This window comes from Theropithecus gelada, chromosome 7b (assembly GCF_003255815.1).
Source record: "Theropithecus gelada isolate Dixy chromosome 7b, Tgel_1.0, whole genome shotgun sequence".
NCBI classification, from domain to species: Eukaryota; Metazoa; Chordata; class Mammalia; order Primates; family Cercopithecidae; genus Theropithecus; species Theropithecus gelada.
Window position 1 is genome coordinate 24,047,870 of NC_037675.1, and position 24,011 is coordinate 24,071,880.

General features: G+C 47.7%; 1 protein-coding gene across 3 annotated transcripts in view; it reads right to left on the reverse strand.

The window, feature by feature from the left end:
• SLC7A7 (solute carrier family 7 member 7) overlaps positions 1-19,189 on the reverse strand; it is a 43,051-nt gene extending 23,862 nt beyond the window's left edge. Inside the window, exons 1-3 of one of the 3 annotated variants that reach the window (XM_025392294.1) lie at positions 19,016-19,189; positions 14,672-14,803; positions 12,239-12,779 (exon numbers count right to left, since the gene is read on the reverse strand). In XM_025392294.1, the coding sequence (XP_025248079.1) occupies positions 12,239-12,737 (499 nt within the window). In that variant the 5' untranslated portion in view covers positions 12,738-12,779; positions 14,672-14,803; positions 19,016-19,189. Of the gene's footprint in view, positions 1-12,238; positions 12,780-14,424; positions 14,527-14,671; positions 14,804-15,184; positions 15,253-19,015 lie in introns of those variants that run through there. The other 2 variants (XM_025392295.1, XM_025392296.1) reach the window with 2 other exon arrangements.
• Positions 19,190-24,011: the final 4,822 nt, after the last annotated feature.

Sequence of the window (24,011 nt, forward strand, 5' to 3'; positions counted from 1 at the left end):
TCAAAAAAAAAAAAAAAAAAAAAAAAAATACAAAAATTAGCCAGGCATGGTGGGGCACGCCTGTAATCCCAGCTACTCAGGAGGCTAAGGAAGGAGAATTGCTTGAACCTGCGAGGTGGAGCTTGCAGTGAGCCAAGATTGCGCCATTGCACTCCAGGCTGCGCAACAGGAGCAAGACTCCATCTCAAAAAAAAAAAAAAAAGAAAGAAAAAAGCAAAAGAAGCCCAGATAGTCTGCAACTTCCTCAGCAACCCTTTTTCCAGCTCCTGACACCATCTGACTGCAACCACATGAGAGATCCTGACCTAGAACTGTCCCACTAAGCCCTTCCCAAATTCCCAAGCCACAGAAATCATAAATAAAATGACTACCGTTTTAAGACATTAAGTTTTAGTCTATTTGTTGTAGCACAATAATAACTAGCACAGTTTATAAAGTTTTGAACAACCTATGCCTTGACCTCTATTTCCTCTGCAAGCCAACTCTCAACCTTTCCTGCCTGAAATTCAACACTGCAGCCCACCCTGAACTCCTTTCAGGGCCTGAAAGGACCACTTCTTTCTTGCATTTAAGTTTTCATACATTCTGTTCTTGCTGCCTGGAACACTCCTACTCTTGATTAATTCTTCTTCGCCATTCAGATATCAGCTCAAACATCTACAGGAATGGTTTCTAAATGCCTAGGTTAGGACTGGTCTCCTCCTGTGCCTTGTTCAACCTTGCAAATTACACCACCATCACAATCCACTAAAACCCTGTATCGGAGGCCAGGCACGGTGGCTCACACCTGTGTTCCCAGCACTTTGGGAGGCCGAGGCAGGCGGATCACGAGGTCAAGAGATCGAGACCATCCTGGCCAACATGGTGAAAGCTGGTCTAAAAAATACAAAAATTAGCTGAGCGTGGTGGTAGGAGCCTGTAGTCCCAGCTACTCAGGAGGAGGCAGGAGAATCTCTTGAACCCGGGAGGCAGAGGTTGCAGTGAGCTGAGATCACACCACTGCACTCCAGCCGGGTGACACAGCAAGATTCCGTCTCAAAAAAACAAAACAAAACAAAAATCCCTGTATCAGGTTGCCCATCCTGACCCCGGCATGCACCCATGCGTGTAGTCACACACACACATGCACACACGTCAAGTGCTCCAAAAAGACAGTGACAGTGCAGGGAACATGGCAAGCTCTTTGCAAATACTTGTTGAACGCTTAATCTCCAACCCTATCTCTTCCCTAAATTCCAAAGGGCGTATCTGCCTACTACGTTACAAATAAATTCCAAATTCAACATGCCCCCATCCTCCTCCTTAGAATAACTGATATCACTGCCTACAAGTTGTCTAAACCAGAAACTTCATCTCTTCAAAGAATATTTATCGAGGGCCGGGCATGGTAAGTGGCTCACGCCTGTGATCCCAGCACTTTGGGAGGCCAAGGCAGGCAGATCACTTGAGTTCAGGAGTTCGAGACCAGCCTGGCCAACATGGTGAAACCCCATCTGTACTAAAAATACAAAAATTAGCCAGGCCTGGTGACACGCACCTGCAGTCCCAGCTACTCAGGATGCTGAGGCAGGAGAATCCCTTGAATCTGGGAGGCAGAGGTTGCAGTAAGACGAGATCTTGCCACTGTACTCCAGCCTGGGTGACAGAGCAAGACTCTGTCTCAAAACAACAACAACAACAATCAAAAAATATATATATATATTTATCAAGCTTCTCTGTTTCCTTGCTGGGTATACAGTGGATCATAGATAGGCGCAGCTCTTCTGGCACAAAACTTACAAGATGGTGGATGTTTTCCTTGACACTTACCTCTCTCTTACACTTGACATCTTAATAGGTCTCATTGGTTGTATTGATTATACCTTCTAAATTGCTCTCAGATCTATCCTTCCCTGTCTACCCCAACTGCCACCACCCTAGTTCAGGTTTTTGTCATTTCCTGCCTGGATTGCTACAAGAGCTTCCTAATGTGTCTCTGCCTCCAGCCTTGTCTCCTAGGTTCCACCCCAGCTATATCACTCCCCTGTTTAAAATCCTTTAATGGCTCCTCATATGCTTTGGATAAATTCTAAACCCCTGCAAAGAAATACCTTGTGTTCTAGCCCCTTGCCCATCTTGACGGCCTCATATCCCACAATCCCCCATGCACCCCCACACCCCATATATTTTTTTCACCTTGTGCCTTTACATTGGCTTTCCCTGTGCCTAGAACATCCTGCACCCTTCTTCATTCAACACATAATTATTGAGGACCTAGCAGATGCCAGGCACTGTTCTATGTGCTGGTGATTCAGCAGTGAGTAAAACAAAGTCCTTATTCGCATGATGTTTATATTCTAGAGGGAAAGAGAGACAAGTAAACAATGTGTTGAACAGTGCTATAAAGAAAAAGAGGCCAGGCGCAGTGGCTCACACCTGTAATCCCAGCACTTTGGGAGACGAAGACGGGCGGATTACCTGAGGTCAGGAGTTTGAGACCAGCTTGACTAACATGGTGAAACCCTGTCTCTGCTAAAAATACCAAAATTAGCCAGGCATAGTGGCAGGTGCCTGTAATCCCATCTACTTGGGAGGCTGAGGAAGGAGAATCACTTGAACCCGGGAGGCGGAGGTTGCAGTGAGCCGAGATTGTGCCATTGCACTCCAGCCTGGGCGACAGAGCAAGACACCGTATCAAAAAAAAAAAAAAAAGAAAAAGAAAACAGGATGGGGAACTGAGAGTGACCATTTTAGATAGGATAGGTCTCTAATAAGGTACTATTTTTGCAAAGAGGTGAATGGAGTAAGGGAATAAGCTCTGCAGGCATCTGGAGACATGCCTTCCTTGCAGAAGAAACAAATACAAAATCCCTGAGACATGCATGTGCCAGGAAAATGCAGGAGAGAAAAGAAGGCCAGTGTGGCTGGAGCAGACAAAGTGAGGGCAAGAAGTCCAAGGTGAATCAGAGAAGTCAGGTGGAGTAGGGCCACATAGGCCACAATAGAGATGTGGGTGCTTCAGCCCAGCCTGACTCCTTTCATCCTTCAGTGTTGATGCAGACATCATCCCCTGAACAAGCCGCTCTCCACCCCTGCAAGCACTTGCCACATATACATGTTTAAGACAATGTTTGCCTCGCTTCACCACCACACTTGCATTCCCTGCAGGCAGGGGCTCCACCTTTCAGCTCCATGCTTTATAGAGCCCAACATGTTCAGGAAAAAATTCTCAAATTATTCAAATTTTCTTCTTTTGTTTCAATTCCATATCCTGCAAGCAACTTCCTGATTACTAGATTGGTTTCCCAGTTACCAGGGTACCAGGAAGCGGATGCCTTGATAGTGAACACACACCTTCTGGTCATTAGAAATTACTCACGTGAGTGGCCGGGCGCGGTGGCTCAAGCCTGTAATCCCAGCACTTTGGGAGGCCGAGACGGGTGGATCACGAGGTCAGGAGATCGAGACCATCCTGGCTAACACGGTGAAACCCCGTCTCTACTAAAAAAAAATACAAAAAACTAGCCGGGCGAGGTGGCGGNCGGTGGCTCAAGCCTGTAATCCCAGCACTTTGGGAGGCCGAGACGGGTGGATCACGAGGTCAGGAGATCGAGACCATCCTGGCTAACACGGTGAAACCCCGTCTCTACTAAAAAAAAATACAAAAAACTAGCCGGGCGAGGTGGCGGGCGCCTGTAGTCCCAGCTACTGGGGAGGCTGAGGCAGGAGAATGGCGTAAACCCGGGAGGCGGAGCTTGCAGTGAGCTGAGATCCGGCCACTGCACTCCAGCCTGGGCGACAGAGCGAGACTCCGTCTCAAAAAAAAAAAAAAAAAAAAAAAAAAAAGAAATTACTCACGTAAGAAAGGATTCCCTATTTAATAAATGGTGCTGGGAGAACTGCCTAGCCATATGCAGAAAATTGAAACTGGACCGCTTCCTTATATCTTATACAAAAATTAACTCAAGATGGATTCAAGACTTAAACGTAAAACCCAAAACTATAAAAACCCTAGAAAAAAATCTAGGATTTCATAGCAATACCATTCAGGACATAGCACGGGCAAAGATTTCATGGCAAAAATACCAAAAGCAATTGCAATAAAAGCAAAAATTGAAAAATGGAATCTTATTAAACTAAAGAGCTTCTGCACAGCAAAATAAATTATCATCAGAGGGAACAGACAACCTCTACAGAATGGGCGAAAATTTTTTGCAATCTATCCATCTGATAAAGGTCTAATAACTAGAGTCTACAAGGAATTTAAACAAATTTACAAGAGAGAAACAAACAATCCCATTAAAAAGTGAGCAAAGGACATGAGCAAACACTTCTCAAAAGAAGACATTCATGTGGCCAACAAGCATGAAAAAAAGCTCAACATCACTGATCATTAGAGAAATGCAAATCAAAACCACAATGAGAAATCATCTCATGTCAGTCAGAATGGCAATTATTAAAAAGTCAAGAAACAGCCAGGCGTGGTGGCTAACAGCTGTAACCCCAGCACTTTGGGAGGCCAAGGCAGGTGAATCACCTGAGGTCGGGAGTTCAAGACCAGCCTGACCAACATGGAGAAACCCTGTCTCTAATAATACAAAATTAGCCAAATACAAAATTAGCCAGGCGTGAGGGTGCACGCCTGTTATCCCAGCTACTCAGGAGGCTAAGACAGGAGAATCCCTTGAACCTGGGAAGCAGAGGTTGCGTTGAGCCGAGATTGTGCTATTGCACTCCAGCCTGGGCAACAAGAGCGAAACTTTGTCTCAAAAAAAAAAAAAAAAAAGTCAAGAAACAACAGATGCTGGCAAGTTTGCAGAGAAAAAGGAACGCCTGGTGAGGCGCAGTGGCTCATGACTGTAATCCCACCACTTTGGGAGGCCAAGGCGGGTGGACCATGAGGTCAGGAGTTCGAGGTCAGGAGTTCAAGACCAGCCTGGCCAAGATGGTGAAACCCCATCTCTACTAAAAATACAAAAATTAGTTGGGTGTGGTGGCGAGCAACTGTAATCCCAGCTACTTGGAAGGCTGAGGCCAGAGAATCACTTGAACCCAGGAGGCAGAGGTTGCAGTTAGCCAAGATCATGCCACTGCACTCCAGCCTAGGCAACAGAGCAAGATTCAGTCTCAAAAAAAAAAAAAAGAAAAGAAAAGAAAAGAAAAAGAAAGAAAGGAAGATATGGCAAGTAAGAAAATGTGGTACATATATGCCATGGAATACTATGCAGCCATAAAAGGGAATGAGATCATGTCCTTTGCAGGGACATGGATGAAACTGGAAGCCATTATCCTCAGCAAACTAATGTAAGAACAGAAAACCAAACACCAAATGTTCTCACTTATAATTGGGAGCTGAATGATGAGAACACATGCACAAATGTGGGGGAAGAACAACACACACTGGGGCCTGTCGGTGGAGGTTGGTGGAGGGAGAGGATCAGGAATTATAGCTAATGGATGCTAGGCTTAATACCCACATGATGGGTTGATCTGTGCAGCAAACAATCATGGCACATGTTTACCTATGTAACAAAGCTGCACATCCTGCACATGTGCCTTGCAACTTAAAAGTGGAAGAAAAATTAAACAAATAAAAAATTTTTTAAAAGAAATTACCCATGTATGCTCATCAACAAACTGTACATACATCAAAGGCCAACTGCGGTGGCTCACGCCTGTAATCCCAGCACTTGGGGAGGCCAAGGCAGGCAGATCACGAGATCAGGAGATTGAGACCATCCTGGCCAACATGGTGAAACCCCGTCTCTACTAAAAATACAAAAATTAGCTGGGTGTGGTGGCGGGAGCCTGTAATCCCAGCTACTCGGGAGGCTGAGGCAGGAGAATCACTTGAACCTGGGATCTCGACTCACTGCAACCTCTGCCTCCTGACATAGTGAGACTCTGTCTCAAAAAAAAAAAAACTGTACATACATCAGTAAACTGGCATTATCATTCACACATCAACCTCTTTTTTCTTTTTGAGACAGAGTCTTGCTCTGTCACCCAGGCTGGAGTGCAGTGGTGCAATCTGGGCTCACTGCAACCTCTGCCTCCCAAGTTCAAGCGATTCTCCTGCCTCAGCCTCCCAAGTAGCTGGGATTACAGGTGCCCGCCACCACACCCAGCTAATTTTTTTGTGTTTTAATAGAGACGTGGTTTCACCATGTCAACCTCTTTTTTCAGGTAAGCATCACTCACTTGCTGGGAAAATGACCCACTTCTGTGTCATGACAGCCAAAGAAGGCACTGCTCATGGCAGGGCTACATGAGTGCCCAGCAGAAGACTCGGATGCCCTGTCTACCTCACACTCAGCCCATCTTCCCTATTTTAGATGGCAGCCCCATCACCCACACCTGTCCAAGCTCAAACCCCTAGCTTCACGAACTCTGAGAGCTTCCACATCCCCCATACCTAGAATATATGCGTAATGGGGTGTGCCTGAAGGATTATGGGATATGAGAAGGCCAAAGCAGTGAAAGCACAAGGCACACCTTCAAGGGGTTTAGATTTTCTCCTAAAGCATATGAGGAGTCATTGGAGGATTTTAAACAGGGAGCAACATACTGGGGTGGAAACCTGTGGGCAAGGCTGGAGGAGGGCTTTACCTATGAGAGCTCCCCGACCCACTGCAAAAAGTCCTTGAAAGTCCACTGTTAACTTTTTTTTTTTTTTTTTTTTTTTTTTGACGGAGCCTCTCTCTGTCGCCCAGGCTAGAGTGCAGTGGCCGGATCTCAGCTCACTGCAAGCTCCGCCTCCTGGGTTCTTCCCATTCTCCTGCCTCAGCCTCCCGAGTAGCTGGGACTACAGGCACCCGCCACCACGCCCAGCTAATTTTTTTTGTATTTTTAGTAGAGACGGGGTTTCACCATGTTAGCCAGGATGGTCTCGATCTCCTGACTTCGTGATCCACCCGCCTCGGCCTCCCAAAGTGCTGGGATTACCAGCGTGAGCCACTGTGCCCAGCCAACTATTTCTTTATTCATACCCTCATCTCTGTTCCTAAGGCCACTCCACAGTGCAGATCTTCATCACCCTTCACATGGATTCAGTTTTCAGCTCCCTAAACTAGTCTCCCCACCTTTCTGTCTCTTGCTCTTTCTAAAAACATTCTCCATGTCTCCACCAGAGTTCTCCTTTTAACCAAATCTGATTATTTCAGTAGTCCCCATACCCCTGCTTAAAATCAGTAGCTGTGTAGCTTTGTAGCTCCCACCTGTAATCCTAGCTACTCAGGAGGTAGGAGGATCACTTGAGGCCAGGAGTTGGAGGCCGCAGTGAGCTATGACTGCACCACTGCACTCCTGCCTGGGCGACGGAGCAAGAACCCCCATCTCTAAAAATAAAAAAATAAACAATAGCTTCCCCTTATCTTTTAAAGTCCAACCTGATTATAAAACCCATCTCACCCAGCGCTGTCTCCTAGCCCCTCTCCCACCCCACATTCCAACCATACCAATGACCTGGAATTCTCTGAACATTCTGTGCCTTGCACCTCCACACCTTTGTACATGCAGTCTCCTGTGTGAAAGGTCGCAGGAGACAGCTATATTTGTTTTCAAAATTCAGCTCAGACACCATGTTCTCTGTGACACTTTCCTAAGCTCTCCCCCCCTACAAAAATAAAGTTGCCCCATTTAGGTCAGGCGTGGTAGCTCATGCCTGTAGTCCCAGCACTTTGGCAGGCTGAGGCAGGCGGTTCACCTGAGGTTAGGAGTTCGAGACCAGCCTGGCCAACATGGTGAGACCCCGTCTCTACTAAAAACACAAAAATTAGCCAGGTGTGGTGGTGCATGCCTGTAATCCCAGCTGCTCGGGAGGCTGAGGCAGGAGAATCACTTAACTTGGGCCATGGAGGTTGCATGAATGAGGCGAGATCACTCCAGCCTGGGCGACAAGAGTGAAACTTTGTCTCAAAAAAAAAAAATATTGCCCCATTTGCTCTTATGGTGCCTCTATCAGTGCACGAATTATATTGCATGACAATTATTTGTTAACATGTCTGTCTCCTTTCTGGACTATAAATTATGGAATGGCAAGGGCCAGATATCATTCTTCTTCATTTTGCAGCACTAAGTAAAATATCTAGCACACACATAGCATGCCCTAATTAAATTTTTTCTAAGGGAGGGAATGTATGAAAGCTCTAAATTAAAGCCCTTCTGTTGCTAAATCTGAAGATTCTGCCTAAGTTCTCACTTAGGCTAATCAGAATGTCTTCATAGGTCCTAGCATCTGACTTGTGTCAGGTGCTTATTAAACAGTGCCAGAAGGCCACGTGCAGTGGCTCCTAGCACTTTGGGAGACCATGGCAGGCAGATTGCTAGAGCCCAGGAGTTTGAGACCAGCCCGGGCAACATAGCGAGACCCCATCTCTATAAAAAAAATTTAAAAACAAAACTAAAACAGTGGCTGAAGGAGTAAACCCATGAATCATATGTCACTAAATTCTTAGTCTTGATTGCCCTTCTGAACCTTCTTTAGATCTCTATGTTCCTCTGAAGTTATTAAAGATAGAACAAAGTCCAGATATTACCTATGCAGTAATATCTCATTTATCTAACCATAACTACTCAGATGAAGCCAAGAAACAGGAAAAGGAACAGGACTATAAGTGACCAAGAAAGATAGTAATTTTAAACATAATACCTTATACTTGAGTCATAATTTATGATTTTCACTGAATCTCATTCCATTCTCACAACAGCCTGGAATTAAACAGTCAGTGCACTTGGCTCAAGGTCACATAGCTATTGAGCCCAACCTCAAACACAAGTGTGTGCACAAGTGATGTGCACATTTCACTCTATCAGAGTAATCACAAATGTGTGTCACACATCTGTGCACAAAACTCCATGCCTTTTACTCACTAAAGAGCTCTGCATATGAACCATAACTGTGGCTACTTTGCATGTGTTATTTTTGTTTTGTTTTGTATTGTTTTGTCTTTTGAGAGAGTCTCGCTCTGTGGCCCAGGCTGAAGTGCAGTAGCATGATCTCGGCTCACTGCAACCTCTGCTTCCTGGGTTCAAGCATTTCTCCTGCCTCAGCCTCTACAGTATCTGGGATTACAGGCACCCACCACCACACCCAGCTTTTTTTTTTTTTTTTTTCTTTGAGACAGAGTCTCGCTCTGTCACCCAGGCTGGAGTGCAATGGCACAATCTCTGCTCCCTATAACCTCTGCTTCCCGGGTTCAAGCGATTCTCCTGCCTCAGCCTCCCAAGTAGCCGCGACTACAGGCATGCACCACCACACCCAGCTAATTTTTGTGTTTTTAGTAGAGACGGGGTTTCACCATGTTGGCCAGGACGGTCCTGATCCCTTGACCTTGTGATCCACCCGCCTTGGCCTCCCAAAGTGCTGGGATTACAGGCGTAAGCCACTGCACCCGGCCTTTGCATGTATTCTTACAGGGATATACAGGCACATGAATGTGTACATGGGTGAATGAGGGTTTGAACATGTATGTCTCTATACCTAAATCAGAAGCAGAAAATTGGCCAGGTGCAGTGGTTCACGCCTGTAATCCCAGCACTTTGGGAGGTCAAGGCAGGTGGATCGCCTGAGGTCAGGAGTTCGAGACCAGCCTGGACAACATAGTGAAATCCTGTCTCTACTAAAAATACAAAAACATTAGCTTGGCGTGGTGGCGGGCGCCTGTAATCCCAGCTACTTGGGAGGCTGAGACAAGAGAATCACTGGAACCCAGGAGGCGGAGGTTGTAGTGAGCCGAGATCGCGCCATTGCATTTCAGCCTGGGCAGCAAGAGCAAAACTCTGTCTCAAAAAAAAGAAGCAGCAGCAGCAGAAAATTTAAAAGGGGTGACTGGCAGAGGTAGGCACAATGCCAGAATCAAGGAATAAGAGCTGTCAGAAATGACACAGACAAAGATAGTTAAAATAATAGAATTCTAAGGCTGGGAATGTGGCCCATGCCTGTAATCCCAGTACTTTGGGAGGCTGAGGTGGGCGGATCACCTGAGGTCAGGAGTTCGAGTCCAGCCTGACCAACATGGAGAAACCCTGTCTCTAATAAAAATACAAAAATTAGCCAGGCATGGTGGCACATGCCTGTAATCCCAGCTACTTGAGAGGCTGAGGCAGGAGAATCACTTGAACCCGGGAGACGGAGGTTGTGGTGAGCCGAGGTTGCACCATTGCACTCCAGCCTGGGCAACAAGAGTGAAACTCTGTCTCAAAAAAAAAAAACAACCTCAGTGAAAACCCCCTTCTTGCAACACAAAGTGGTGCCTTCCACCCCTCCCTGACTGTTGCCATGTATGACAAACATACACAGAGATGAGCCCAGGCCAGACACAAGGACACACAAAACACAGAAGGACCCCACCAAAGACAGCCAGTTCTCTACACAACAGTAAAATCAGGGAAGCTGGAAAGGAATGGGGCAATACAGAAATTGAAAGAAAAAAGGACACAAGCTGATGGGAGAGCAGGCAGCCAATGAGCAATTGCACCTGGTGCAAGATTCCTGTGCCCCAACTGCTACAGCAGCTGCCCCTCAAACTGACAGAATGTCTGAGCTTCTTCACAGTTGTGGGGTGGAAGGCATCTCTAAAGTCCTAGGCTCTCTCAGGTTGGAAGCGCATTTTTCAAGAATAGAGGCATCTGAGGGATGGGGCTGTGGAGAATCATCATCTCAGCACCTCCAATGGTGAATCTTTGCTGAATGTACAGATTTAAATAATATTTTATTTATGAGATGGAGAAAAAGCCAAGGTGGACTGAAATGACAGTATTAAAAATCTTGCCCACAGAGGCTGGGTGCAGTGGCTCATGCCTGTGACCCCAACACTTTGTGAAGCCGAGGCAGGTAGATCACTTGAGGTCAGGAGTTCAAGACCAGCCTGGCCAACACAGTGAAACCCCATCTCCACTAAAAATACAAAAAAATTAGCTGGGCATGGTGGCACATGCCTGTAATCCCAGCTACTAGGGAGGCTGAGGCAAGAGAATCACTTGAACCCAGAAGATGGAGGTTGCAGTGAGCTGAGATTGCGCCACTCAAGCCTGGGTGACAGAGTGACTCTATCTCAAAAAAAAAAAAAAAGGAAGAATCTAGCCTACAGAAATACTCACGCAACTGCAAAAGGACATCCACTGGAGCATTATCTGTAAGACTGAGAAACTGAAACCAAGGTACATGGCCATTAACAGAGGACTAGCTAGATAAATAAACTACTTAAATCCTTATAATTAACATGGAATTAAAACATAATTTTAAAATACATCCTTAAAATTAACATGGAATAATACGAAGCATTTTTTAAAAAGTAGATCTGTAAGTAGAAAAGAATGTCACTGATAATGCTAGAGGAAAAGCACGTTGTAGAATTACATGTAGACTAGTATGATCTCATTTTTGTAAAAGAACAAAACATACCTCTTTTTTTAATTTTTTTTTTTCTTTTTTTTTGAGATGGAGTCGCACTCTGTCACCCAGGCTGGAGTGCAGTGGTGCAATCTTGGCTTACCGCAACCTCTGCTTCCTGGGTTCAAGTGATTCTCTTGTCTCAGCCTCCTGAGTAGCTGGGATTACAGATGCCTGCCACCATGCCCAGCTAATTTTTGTATTTTTAGTAGAGATGAGGTTTCACCATGTTGGCCAGGCTAGTCTCGAACTCCTGACCCCAGGTGATCTGCCCACCTCAGCCTCCCAAAGTGCTGGAATTACAGGCATAAGCCACCACACCCTGCCAAAACTACATCTCTTGAAGGAACAAGAAAAAAAAAAATCAGTGTGCCTGTAGTCCCTGCTACTCAGGAGGCTGAGGCAGGAGGATAGCTTGAGCCTAGAAGTTCGAGGCTGAAGTGAGGTATAATCACACCACTGCACTCCAGTCTGGGTGACAGAGCAAAACACCTGTCTCTTAAAAAAAAAAATCAGGAAGAATATGCAAACTGCTAATAGTCCTTACCATGAGAAGCTGGGGGAAAGGTGAGTGTTTTTATGTTACACTGTGGTACTGTTTGAAATTTCACACTAAGCATACATTAATTTAACTATATATAGAGAGAGAGAGAGAGAAAGTTGTGTATATATATAATTGTATATAAATAGTTGTGTGTATATATATAGTTGTGTGTGTGTGTATATATATAGTTGTGTGTGTGTGTATATATATATATATGTTGTCAGAGGCATTCCTTTCTATCTCCTTCTTACTCCCAGACTGCACTCACATCCCAGCCTCTGCCCAGCCCTCCATCCACCACCTCCTGCCCCAGCCCTACTTACAGATGCAGGCAGCAGCCAGCAGGCGGCTGGCAGCATAAGGGGCCAAGCAGCTTGGGAAGAGAGGCTGTACCATGTAGTTGGCAAAGGTGATGGCAATGATGGCCTGGCTGGTGGGCTCACTGATGAGCAGGGAGGTCCAGAGTCTGATGAAAGCAAGGAATCCTCCAAAGGCCTCCAGGATATAGGCATAGCTGGCCCCAGATTTCTTAATGGTGGTGCCCAGTTCCGCATAACAAAGGGCCCCAAAGACGGAGAAGAGGCCCCCGACAGCCCAGATGACCAGAGAGAGACCAAAGGAGGCACTGTATATGAGCACACCCTTGGGGGAAACAAAGATGCCCGAGCCGATCATGTTCCCCACAATCAGGCACACGCCGTTAAGCAGTGAGATCTCCTTCTTCAGCTTTACCTGCTCCGGCCCTGGGCTGGCCCCATCACCCAAAGGGGAGGTTTCCACCTCAGGTTGGGAGGCCCCTTCATACTCAGTGCTGTCAACCATGGTGGAGGAGAGGAAACCCTTCACCAGCTTCCTGGCATTGCCCTTTAAGGAAGAAAGATGATGCTATATATTAGGTGGTTGGCAATTACATAGAACCTCTACCTGCCTCCAACGCAGGCTAATATGGGCAGCCCACCAACCACTGCAGAGACCTCCAAATAACCTTTTCTCTAGCTCACTCATCAAAACAACCCCAACTTGAATATGTATGTATTTATTTATTTATAGACAGAGTCTCGCTCTGTAGCCCAGACTGGAGTGCAGTGGTGCAATCTTGGCTCGGCTCACTGCAACCTCAGCCTTCCAGGTTCAAGCACTTCTCTTGCCTCAGCCTCCCAAGTAGCTGGGATTACAGGCACCTGCCACCACGCCTGGCTAATCTTGTTTGTTTGTTTGTTGTTTTTTGTTTTTGAGACAGAGTTTCGCTCCTGTTGCCTAGGCTGGAGTGCAATCTCAGCTCACCGCAACCTCCACCTCCCAGGTTCAAGTGATTCTCCTGCCTCAGCCTCCCGAGTAGCTGGGATTACAGGTATGCACCACCACACCCGGCTAATTTTGTATTTTTAGTAGAGACGGGGTTTCTCCATGTTGGTCAGGCTGGTCTCAAACTCCTGACCTCAGGTGATTCGCCCGCCTCAGCCTCCCCAAGTGCTGGGATTATAGGCATGAGCCACCTTGCCCGGCCTCCAACTTGAATTTTTAAGAGAAGGCACTCATTCGCCAGAGAGAAAGCATCTGTCTCTCATCATTAGGATATTGCTGCCCACCCAACTCACCAAATAGAGAACGAAATCTTGGGCTGGGCACAGTGGCTCATGTCTGTAATCCCAGCACTTTGGGAGGCCAAGGCGGGCAGATCACCTAAAGAAGGGAGTTCAAGACCAGCCTGCCCAACATTGAGAAACTTGGTCTCTACTTGGTCTATACAAAAATTAGCCATGTGTGATGGCACATGCCTGTAATCCCAGCTGCTTGGGAGGCTGAGGCAGGAGAATCACTTGAGCCCGGGAGGTGGAGGTTGCAGTAAGCCAAGATCAGGCCATTGCACTCCAGCCTGGGCAACAAGAGCAAAACTCCGTCTCAAAAAAAAACAAAACAAAACAAAAAAAACACTAAATGTTGGTTCTCTCTGAGCCTGCTATAATACAAGATAGGCATGGGGGCAGCGTGGCAGTTCCCAGAAAATAACCATAATGGCTTGACCCTGAGTTTTCAGCCTTATCCAAAACCCGTCTTCCCTCCAATTTCAGCTTCAGCGATCACCTGCGCTGAGATACAACATTAGGAACCGATCTTACAAGCAACTAATCTGTGGGAGCGCCTCATGACGCTGCTCTTTTCCCCAAGGACTCTATGTCTGCCAAACCTAACGGCTTCAGAAATCTGCTGGAAACCCACAACCATCCTCCTGCCCAAGGAGCATCCCTTAACCCTTAGCTGGAGTCTTCAGCCCTGGCAAAGCCCAAGTAGACCCACCTCACCCTGAAAGAAAACAGGCTATTCTCTTTTCCTCGCTTTTCCTTTCCCAGATACCTTTTTCCCGGTCTCTGGTATTCCAAGCCTCCTGCTCTCAGATCCCTCACATCAGCATCGTTGAATCACCCAAAAAAGTATGAATGAGAGAAGGGTGATCCAATGTACAACGAAACCTAGAGATGATTGGAGGCAGCTGATGGCCACTCCCTACCCCAGAGTTGCTGCTGGAGAGATACCACTGCCAGCCAAGGCAGGAAGACAGCTGCAGCCAGGCAGCACATGCTGGAAAACACCGAGCAGGAGACAGCTGAGAGGAAAACAGAAGAGGCTAGTCAAGCAATGGAGAGATATTAGGGTGAGAGGCACTCAGGAGAAGAAGCAATTAGACACTGCACAGCAGCAAAGACGAGGGTAAGCAAGGCGAGTGGAGATGAGAAGAGGGTGGAACGCACACTTACTCCTGGGTCCTGGATATAAGCAGGTTCTCACGGCAGTGCCAACAGCAGTCAGGAAGAGAAGTGCCTTCCAGGATCTGTGGTCTGATGCTCCTCCTTCCCAGCCAGCAGTAAAAGGGAAGGCCAGAAGAATGCCTATGGATTTAAGCAAGAAGGGTGGAGGAGGTGAGGCAGCCTGCAAAGGAAGGAGTGAGGGAGGGGGAAAGGACTGTTAAGCAACCATCTGTGTCCAAGGTTCACTGGCCCTTCACATCTGCAAAAGGGGTGGCTAGGAGCTCTTGGCTCAGCACTTTCTGTGATAAGAAGTCACTCTCTCAGGAATCTCCTTTGTCAGCTCTGCTCTGGGACCAGGGGCCCAGAAGAAAGGACAGTCAGCTGGGTGCAGTATCTGTAGCCCTGGGGAAACTGTTCCAGACCAAGTTAGCTGAGGACAGGACAGTAGCCGGGAAGGAATACACAGCACTCTCTCTCTCTGTGTGTCCTCCATGCCCCACCCTAGCCTCTCTTCTCTCTCACCCCAAGCATTTAAGAAAGGGAGGAAGGTTGCACAGTGTGACACAAAGGCTTGTTCCCATGCTGAGATTACAGGAAGTGTAAGAGCAGTCTCTACACCCTGTGACTGGGCGTTCTAAGAGAACTCTGCACACTTCCCCATGCAAAGAGAGACTGGGAGGTTGCCTCCAAACCTGGGCCACTGCCCCAAAGTCTGAGCCTCAGACTACTTCAAAAGAAACACAGTCAAGAGATCAAATATCTGACTGCATCCCCACCAGACCCATGTGCCTTTTCATTCTTGACAAAACATACCAAGATTTTTGGGTAAGCATAAATTCCTATGAACGACTTCCTCATATATAAGTTTACTCCACTTTCCTAAAAAATATGAGGAAATCAGGCCGGGCGCAGTGGCTCACGCCTGTAATCCCAGCACTTTGGGAGGCCAAGGCAGCTGGATCACAAGGTCAGGAGATCAAGACCATCCTGGCTAACACGGGGAAACCCTGTCTCTACTAAAAATACAAACAAATAAAAATAAAAATTAGCTGGGTGTGGTGGCGGGTGCCTGTAGTCCCAGCTACTCGGGAGGCTGAGCTAGGAGAATGGCAGGAACCCGGGAGGCAGAGCTTGCAGTGAGCCGAGACTGGGCCACTGCACTCCAGCCTGGGTGACAGAGCGAGATTCCGTCTCAAAAAAAAAAAAATTTTTAAATAAAATGAGGAAATCAGAGTTCACTGAATTCTGTTGGACAGACAGGCCCAGAACAGGCAGAGAAAGCTGAGCATTTTTTGGAAATCACATAGTTTATGCTGTCTTTATTATTTACTTTAAATCTGGTATTCTATTTTACCAACAGAAATAGACCCTATCCATTCTGAAATCCAACTGTCTGTTTCTTCTCATATCTCTTCTAACCCTCTTTGGTTATTCTACAACCAGAGAATAGAGATCTAAACATCTCTGGGAGACATCTCCACCATACATCCTCCCATTCTAGCTCTTTAAACTTTTAATTTAATCTAGGAGGAGGATTCTGGTGTGAGCGTTTCCAGAGATCATGCTTTTCCCAAGACAGGCTTCACAGTGATCTGAAATCCTTCTGGAGGAGACTATCCTTTTCTCCAAAATGCTCCTGTAATAATAATTGCTATCACTTATTGAGCACTTACCTGGGTCAGACACACTGCTAAGGACTTTAAGCACATCATCTAATGGAACCACCAGAGCTCATATACTCTTAATCACACAAGTATACTATCCATCTCCCCATCCCCCTGGCCTGCCCTAGTCTCTAGGCCTTCTTTTTATTTTATTTTATTTTATTTATTTATTTATTTATTTTATTTTTTGTTTGTTTGTTTGAGAGAGGGTCTCACTCTGTCACCCAGGCTGGAGTGCAGTGGCACGATCTTGATTCACTGCAACCTCCAACACCTCCTGGATCAAGCAATTCTCACGCATCAGCCTCCTGAGTAACTAGGATTATGCCTGGCTAATTTTTGTGTTTTCATTTTGGTATTTTTATTTATTTTGTTTTATTTTATTTTATTTTGAGACAGAGTCTTGCTCTGTTGCCCAGGCTGGAGTGCAGTGGCGCGATCTCGGCTCACTGCAACCTCCGCCTCCCAGGTTCAAGCAATTCTCCTGCCTCAGCCTCCTGAGTAGGTGGGATTACAGGTACACACCAGCACGCCCAGCTAATCTTTTGTGTTTTTAGTAGAGTCGGGGTTTCACCATATTGACCAGGATGGTCTTAAACTCCTAAACTCAGGCAATCTGCCCACCTCAGCCTCCCAAAGTGCTAGAATTACAGGCATAAGCCATCGTGCCCAGCCTAATTTTTGTATTTTTAGTAGAGATGAGGTTTCGCTCTGTTGGCCAGGCTGGTCTTGAACTCCTGGCTTCAACTGATCCACCTGCTTCTGCCTCCCAAAGTGGTGGGATTACAGGCATGAGCCACCAGCACCACCTTAGACCTTGCTTTTGGACAGGAATGACCTACATGAATTACCTGGAGGAAGATGTAATCAGACTAGATTAAAAAGAAAGAAAGCCTCTGTCATCCTTCAGTCTATAGCCTAGACTAAAGGCTCCAACAAAGTTTGTTAATCTCCTTCCTGGCTGCCCCTCCCCTTTCTCATTCTTTGCAGGGATAAGAGGTGATTAGAAGTCCTCTTGGCAGTGCTGCTATTGCTAGGGTGCCCACTTCTAAAGCAAACAAAAGAAAACACAAACACATCATCACGCCTGCCCTTTTAAGACCAAATTCACTGGCACCAAGGGGTGGGCATGTGTCCTAATATGATGTAAAAGAAAGGAAGGAAGGAGGGACAAAGGAAGGGAAAACTGTGAGGGGGAATGGAGAGAGAAGTGTACAGGGTTTCATTCCTGACTGGTGGCATCTGAAAAGTGAAGTCCTGTCCGTGGAATTTTGAGACAGAAATCTGCTGGGGTAAAACCCGCACTCCAGCAAACAGCATGCCCTGGTGGTAGCACCAAGACGTGCTAGTGGACTCTAACCTACTTCAGTCTGCCCATGCAAACTAGGCAAGGGAGGCTGCCATTCATAGAGAACATGAAGCCCCTGTCTTTTCTCAACCACTACCTAGCACCCTGGACAAGAAGGCACCATCTTTGGCAGCTCACATTTCTCCCTAAGACCCCGGGTCTTAGGGTAATGCTTCCGCCATTCAGGCAGCCTGCGACCAACAACATCCCTAGGCTCTCCCAAAGGGGCTCTTCTGCCCCAGGTTTTCTTTTTTTTTTTTTTCTTTTTTTTGGGGGGGGTTTGGGTTTTGGGGCTTTTTTTTCCTCCGAGACGGAGTTTTGCTTTGTCCCCCAGGCTGGAGTGCAGTGGCGCAATCTCTGCTCGCTGCAACCTCCACCTCCCGGGTTCTCCTGCTTCAGCCTCCCTAGTAGCTGGGATTACAGGCACCCACCACTATGCCCAGCTAATTTTTAATTTTTATTTTTTTTATTTTTAGTAGAGACAGGGTTTCACCATGTTGACCAGGCTGGTCTCGAACTCCTGGCCTTGTGATCCTCCCACCTCAACCTCCCAAAGTGCTGGGATTACAGGTGTGAGCCACTGCACCTGGCCCACCCCAGGTTTTACATGAGCAACCCCATAAGATAACAGCAGCCCTTGTCGTCTTTCCCTGTCTGAGATGCATTCATCTCTGAACACCCAGTGAAGATTACAGGACAACACACTCATCCTACAGCCTGTGGAAGAAATTTGATTCAGAAACCGGCAGCAGGGCCTCCAGTATGCAGTGCTGGGCAGAACAGTCAGTGGAGCCCCTCACCCTAACCTCACCCTCGAATGGCAACACCAAAACACACTTCCTCCAGGAACTAGCACATAACTCGGGGTCTTGGCTCCTCAGCCGAGCTCAGGGAACTACTGTAAGAACACACTTTCTCTCCCAGAGACCCCATGTCCTGCCTTCCTGGCTCCAACCAGTCTGTGCTGCCTCCCCTAACAACAGAAACAGAAAACAGATACACTCTGGTATGACTAGATTTCCCCATCACTCCAAGCTAGAAACTCAGCTCCTCCCTCCCCAGTTCTCTGTTTGTTTTTCTATATTCTACTGTGGCTAAGTCAGTCTCTTAAAAAAAAAAAAAAAAGGTGAAACAAAAAAGAAATTGTTTACTCCTGTGGCCAGGGCTTCCATTAAGGAAGGGCTGAAGTCTCTGGGCAGAAGTTTCAGCCCAGGGAGGGACACGGCTGGGATCAAGAAACAGGAGGCTCTTGGGTCTCCATTCAGCCGATTTTTAGGACTCACTCCATCCTCCTCCTACACTTCCCCTCTCGCCCATTGTCCCTCCTCTCCCACCTCTTACCTGTCCAGTGACCTTTGGGCAGGTGCAGGGAGGAGGGGCTACCAGCTCAGTCAAGGGAGAGGGGAAGGTGCTAGTTAGGAGAACCAAGGGTATGGTTCACGCTGCAGCAGCTGTTGACTCTGAGGAGCAGAAAAAGCAGAGGGTAACGGGGACTGAAATGGAAAACAGGAAAACACATGTGTGACTCTGGCCGGCAGCGGGGAGGGGCCAGGGGACGGGCTGGAGCTGGGACTGCCTGGTCAGACCCAGAGGACCTCAATGCCTGCCAGCCTCCAGGCACCTTCTCCACTACACTGGCACCAAATACCTGAGTCTCAGCTCCTTCTCCCTCCCTCAGCCCCACCCCCCTCTTCCTTGTTGCCCTACATTTACTGAGCATTTAAGCTTTCCCCTCCATTGATAGTGACCTCTGATGCCTCTTGCAACTCCCCTCATTCCATTTCCTAATCATCTCCCACTCACTCCCACTCATGTACTATCCTTAGTCCTGCAGAGGGGATACGATCCCATGGTCAGAAGGAAACTTTCAGTCCCATCTCAAGAGTGTCAGTGCCATTTCAGCCCCTAAAGCAAGCCAAGGGAGGTAATGCAGGCCAAGGAAGACCACTTATAGGAGGACAGCCAAGCACATTTAGACACCAAGCAAGCTCACTCACAGCTGAGATCTCTAAGTGGTTCAGGTGATATCGATGTGTGTCACCAGGTAAGAGCCAACTGGGCCATGGCACCCTGGGCAGACTAATGAGTTGGCATCCCTTCAAACCAGTTTTATTTAAACATCTGTCGAACGTTTACTTAGCAGAGGTGGGGGAAATACCAATTTTCCTGGAATACAAATTGTGTAAGCCTCTTTATATTCAAAATTAGAAATTATTACGTATCAGCCGGGCGTGGTGGCTCACGCCTGTAATCCCAGCACTTTGGGAGGCCAAGGCGGGCAGATCACAAGGTCAGGAGTTTGAGACCAGTCTGGCCAACATAGTGGAACCCCGTCTCTACTAAAAATACAAAAATTAGCCAGGTATGGTGGCGGGCACCTGTAATCCCAGCTACTTGGGAGGCTGAGGCAGGAAAATCGCTTGAACCCGGGAGGCAGAGGTTGCAGTGAGCACTCCAGTCAAAAAAAAAAAGAAGAAATTATTACACATCTTCATCACATGCAATATTCTGAAGCAAACAGCTTCTTGATAAGCACAGTAAACCGCTTAAAATCAGATAATAGTATAAATCTCTTGCCCTCAGGGAGCAGCACTTCACAGTGCATCATGCATTTTTGGAATTACAACTGTGACTAATGCCTTTAAGCAACTGTCAGCTGGCTGGCCCCTGGGCTACACCCTGCAAATTGCACCTGTCTTGCAAAATTACTCCAGACAGAAGTAGTCCAGGTAAGGAGTTGTCAATAAGTCTATGTCACTGGATGAAAGCCAACTCATATTTCACCAAGACACAGAAATCATAGTACACTGGCACCAAATACCTGAATTATTGCAAAGATAATTTGGTGTCTTTTAGACACTCTCAGTCTGCTACCCAACTTGCTGGCCCCTTACCTGCACTCTGGGGTCAGGTCCAAGTTGTGAGGGAAGACCTAGGAAGAGGAAGCTGTCTTTGCCTGCATGGGCCCCCCTGCTGTCTTCCTCATTCCACTACAGCTTCATTGGCTTCCCTGCTGTGGCCACACAGCAAGCACGCTCCCGCCTCACAGCTTTTGCAATTTCTGTTCTCCCTGCCTGGAACATGCTTCCCAGTGATATTGTCCATTCCCGGTGTCATTTGTTTGCTGTCACCACCCCCACTAGATGTAAGCATCACAAAAGCTTTGTTCACCACTGTATCCCCGCAGAGCAGGGCTCACATAGACAGTTAATAAATGTTTGCTGGGTTAATAAATGAATGAATGAACTATGTTATTTATTTGATTTCCCAGGTAGCTAGGCTCCTGGGCATGTCCTTGAATTTGCTTTCCAGGCCCTCCTGTTTGGCTGCCGCTCTGGCTCCTAAGCAAGGAGTACCCGGAGGTACTCTTTTTGACAGTAATGTGTTAAAGGCAAAGAATAAAGTATGGCTTTCACGGTTTTACTGGGAGGCCTAGAATGATTTGAAACGGACTTTTGTTTCATTAATGGGAAAAGCAAAGCAAAACAAAAAGCCTATCATCTAACACTCTTTCCCTGGATCCAGGAAATTCTTGTCTGCTCTACCTCACACCCAGGCTCAGGTGACCGGTCTGGGTGCGGCGTGGAGATGACGAGAGCTAAGTGCTACAGCTGCGAAAGGGTGAAGGGCAAAGGAGGAAAAGGCCGAGGGAGGCGAACGCTCAGGTTCATGCATATGCAAGTGGGTTCTACAGCGGAACTTCGAAGCATACACTCAACTCCCCACCATGCGCCCCGCCCGCTGCTCTTCCCCGGAAAAGCTGTCCCCTAGCCCGCGATCCTCGCTGGCCTAGCCCTTGGCCGTTCCCATCCCCCTCTCCGCCCCCGCCCAACCTGCTGGCCTCACTCACCTTTGTCCCTTTCTCCCATCCCCACCCCGCAATCCACCCTCGCTTTCTCCGGTCCCCTGCCATTTGTTTCGCTTTTATTTCCCTCCTTCTTTTGGGTACCCAGTCTGCGGTCCTAGGACAACGCCTTCCCAAGCTCGGACCCAGCCACCGTCCGCCTTCATTACCCCTCTGAAGAACAGGGTCGCCCCCGAGGCCCAGGTCTGGCTGTGGGGGCCCACTCGAGCTCTGCCTTGGGGGACCAGGACCTCACCCCAACAGGCGTCCCTTCCGCTCCCTCCACCTGGCCAAGCCGCCCCCGCCCTTCCACCGACTCTAGGAAGCGCTAGAAGAGGGGATTGTCGTGGGTGTAGGCGAAGGGCGCAAAGGTCCAAGCACTGAGGCCTCGCAACCCGCTCCTCTGTCCGCTCCTCGCTCCCGCACAGCTGGATTGCTGCGGGGAAATGAAAATGACCGTGGACACCCTTAGAGACTGGTCGTCTACCCCATGAACGCTCAGCTTCCTCTTCCCTCCCTCCCAACCCCGCATAAGCTGGCTGCCAGACAGGGGTCGGGGCGAGAGCCCCCACCCCTGGCCACAACTGCCTCCTGCCCCGAGATGCTTAGCTGAATCTGGGTAGGACCCCCAGACTGGAAGCCCCTTGTGGGGGGGGCGGGGGCGGGAGCGGGAGGCGGGGCGAGGAAAGGTGCCTGCTCGGAGCCGGAGGAGGGGTCTCCCGAAGGCAGTCTCTTCTACTCCGGGATCCCGACTCCCCGCCCCCTCGGGGGAACTGTTGCATCAGCTTCCAGATTCCAAACCAGAGAAAGTGAACTCCACTAGGCTGGGAAGGCGTCGAGCATTAGAGCCGCCGCCAGGAGGCAGCGCTTAATAAAAAATGTCGGGCAGAGGGGCCCAGGATAACGGAGTCCCCGGAGCATCTTTCATCTGAAGTCTTAGCAGCAGCGCGGACCTAACAAAAAAGGGAGTTGCTGAATTAGTTCAAGAAAAGGGAACTGGAAATGCTTCATTACGTTTTAAAGCTAAAAGATGGCTTGTAAAGAATACAACTACCTTTTGGATACCTTTTGGACAATCTAGCTTTGGGGTTTTTTTAAGCCAACGTTGGCGCTCTGCGGAGATCCACAAACAGCCACCGCCTTCAAGACCAGTCTGATAGAAACACAGAGAGCTTACGGAATTTCCCAGCCCCCAGGCAAAGAGGAATGTAGTCCGAAGTCATGATTTGCCCATCTTGAAGCTCAATCATTTAACACCTAATTTAGCCAGTACTGATATAGCAGAGATTTGACAGTTCTGGGAAAAGAAGCAGAATATGTTGCAATAAATTATGTAAGCAGTAAGGAAATAATATGCAAAGTACTGTATTGAGTGATTTGTAGCCACAGTTCTCACATTTCTTGCATGAGGTGACAGTGATTTGATCTTTGTGCTGTCCTAAAAAGGGAGATAATGAAAGAATTCCCAAACGGTTCACTCTTACCTCCACAACTTCTTCAATCTTAGAATATTCGCACAGGCATGCAAAAAGGAAAAGAGATTGCAAAATGAAGTAGAATTGCCTACCCAGAGTCAGCTTCCTTCGTCTTATGTTCCTTCTCCAATGTCATCATTATCAATCACAACAATTACAAGGCACCTAATTTCCCACAGCAAAGCACTTGTACAAAAGTAACTGTAGGGACCGGGCGCGGTGGCTCACGCCTGTAACCCCAGTACTTTGGGAGGCCGAAGCGGGCGGATCATGAGGTCAGGAGATCGAAATCATCCTGGCTAACACGGTGAAACCCCGTCTCTATTAAAAATACAAAAAAAAAAAAAAATTAGCCAGGCGTAGTGGCGAGCGCCTGTAGTCCCAGCTACTTGGGAGGCTGAGGCAGGAGAATGGCAAGAACCCGGGAGGCGGAGCTTGCAGTGAGCCGAGATAGCGCCACTGTACTCCAGCCTGGGCGACAGAGCGGGACTCCGTCTCAAAAAAAAAAAAAAAAAAAAAGTAACCGTATAAATACAAACGTACAGAACAGAAAGAGGCTGTTTGGATAAATATATTAGACAAAGCATGAGCTCATTGCACCCTTGAACTTCTGGGCTAAAGTAATCCTCCAGCCTCAGCCTCCCAAGTAACTGGGACTTGCTGGTGGGTGCCTACAGGTGGGTGCCCAGGTTATTATTATTATTATTTTTTTTTTTTATTGAGTCTCGCTCTGTCGCCAGGCTGGAGTGCAATGGCACCATCTCGGCTCACTGCAACCTCCGACGCCCTGGTTCAAAGGATTCTCCTGCCTCAGCCTCCCCAGTAGCTGGGATTACAGGCACGCACCACCACGTCAGCTAATTTTCGCATTTTTAGTAGAGACTCGGTTTCACCATGTTGGTCAGGATGTTCCCAATCTCTTGACCTCGTGATCTGCCCGCCTCCCCCTCTCAAAGTGTGGAGATTACATGCGTGAGCCACTGCGCCCGACTTTTTTTTTTTTTTTTTTTTTTTTTTT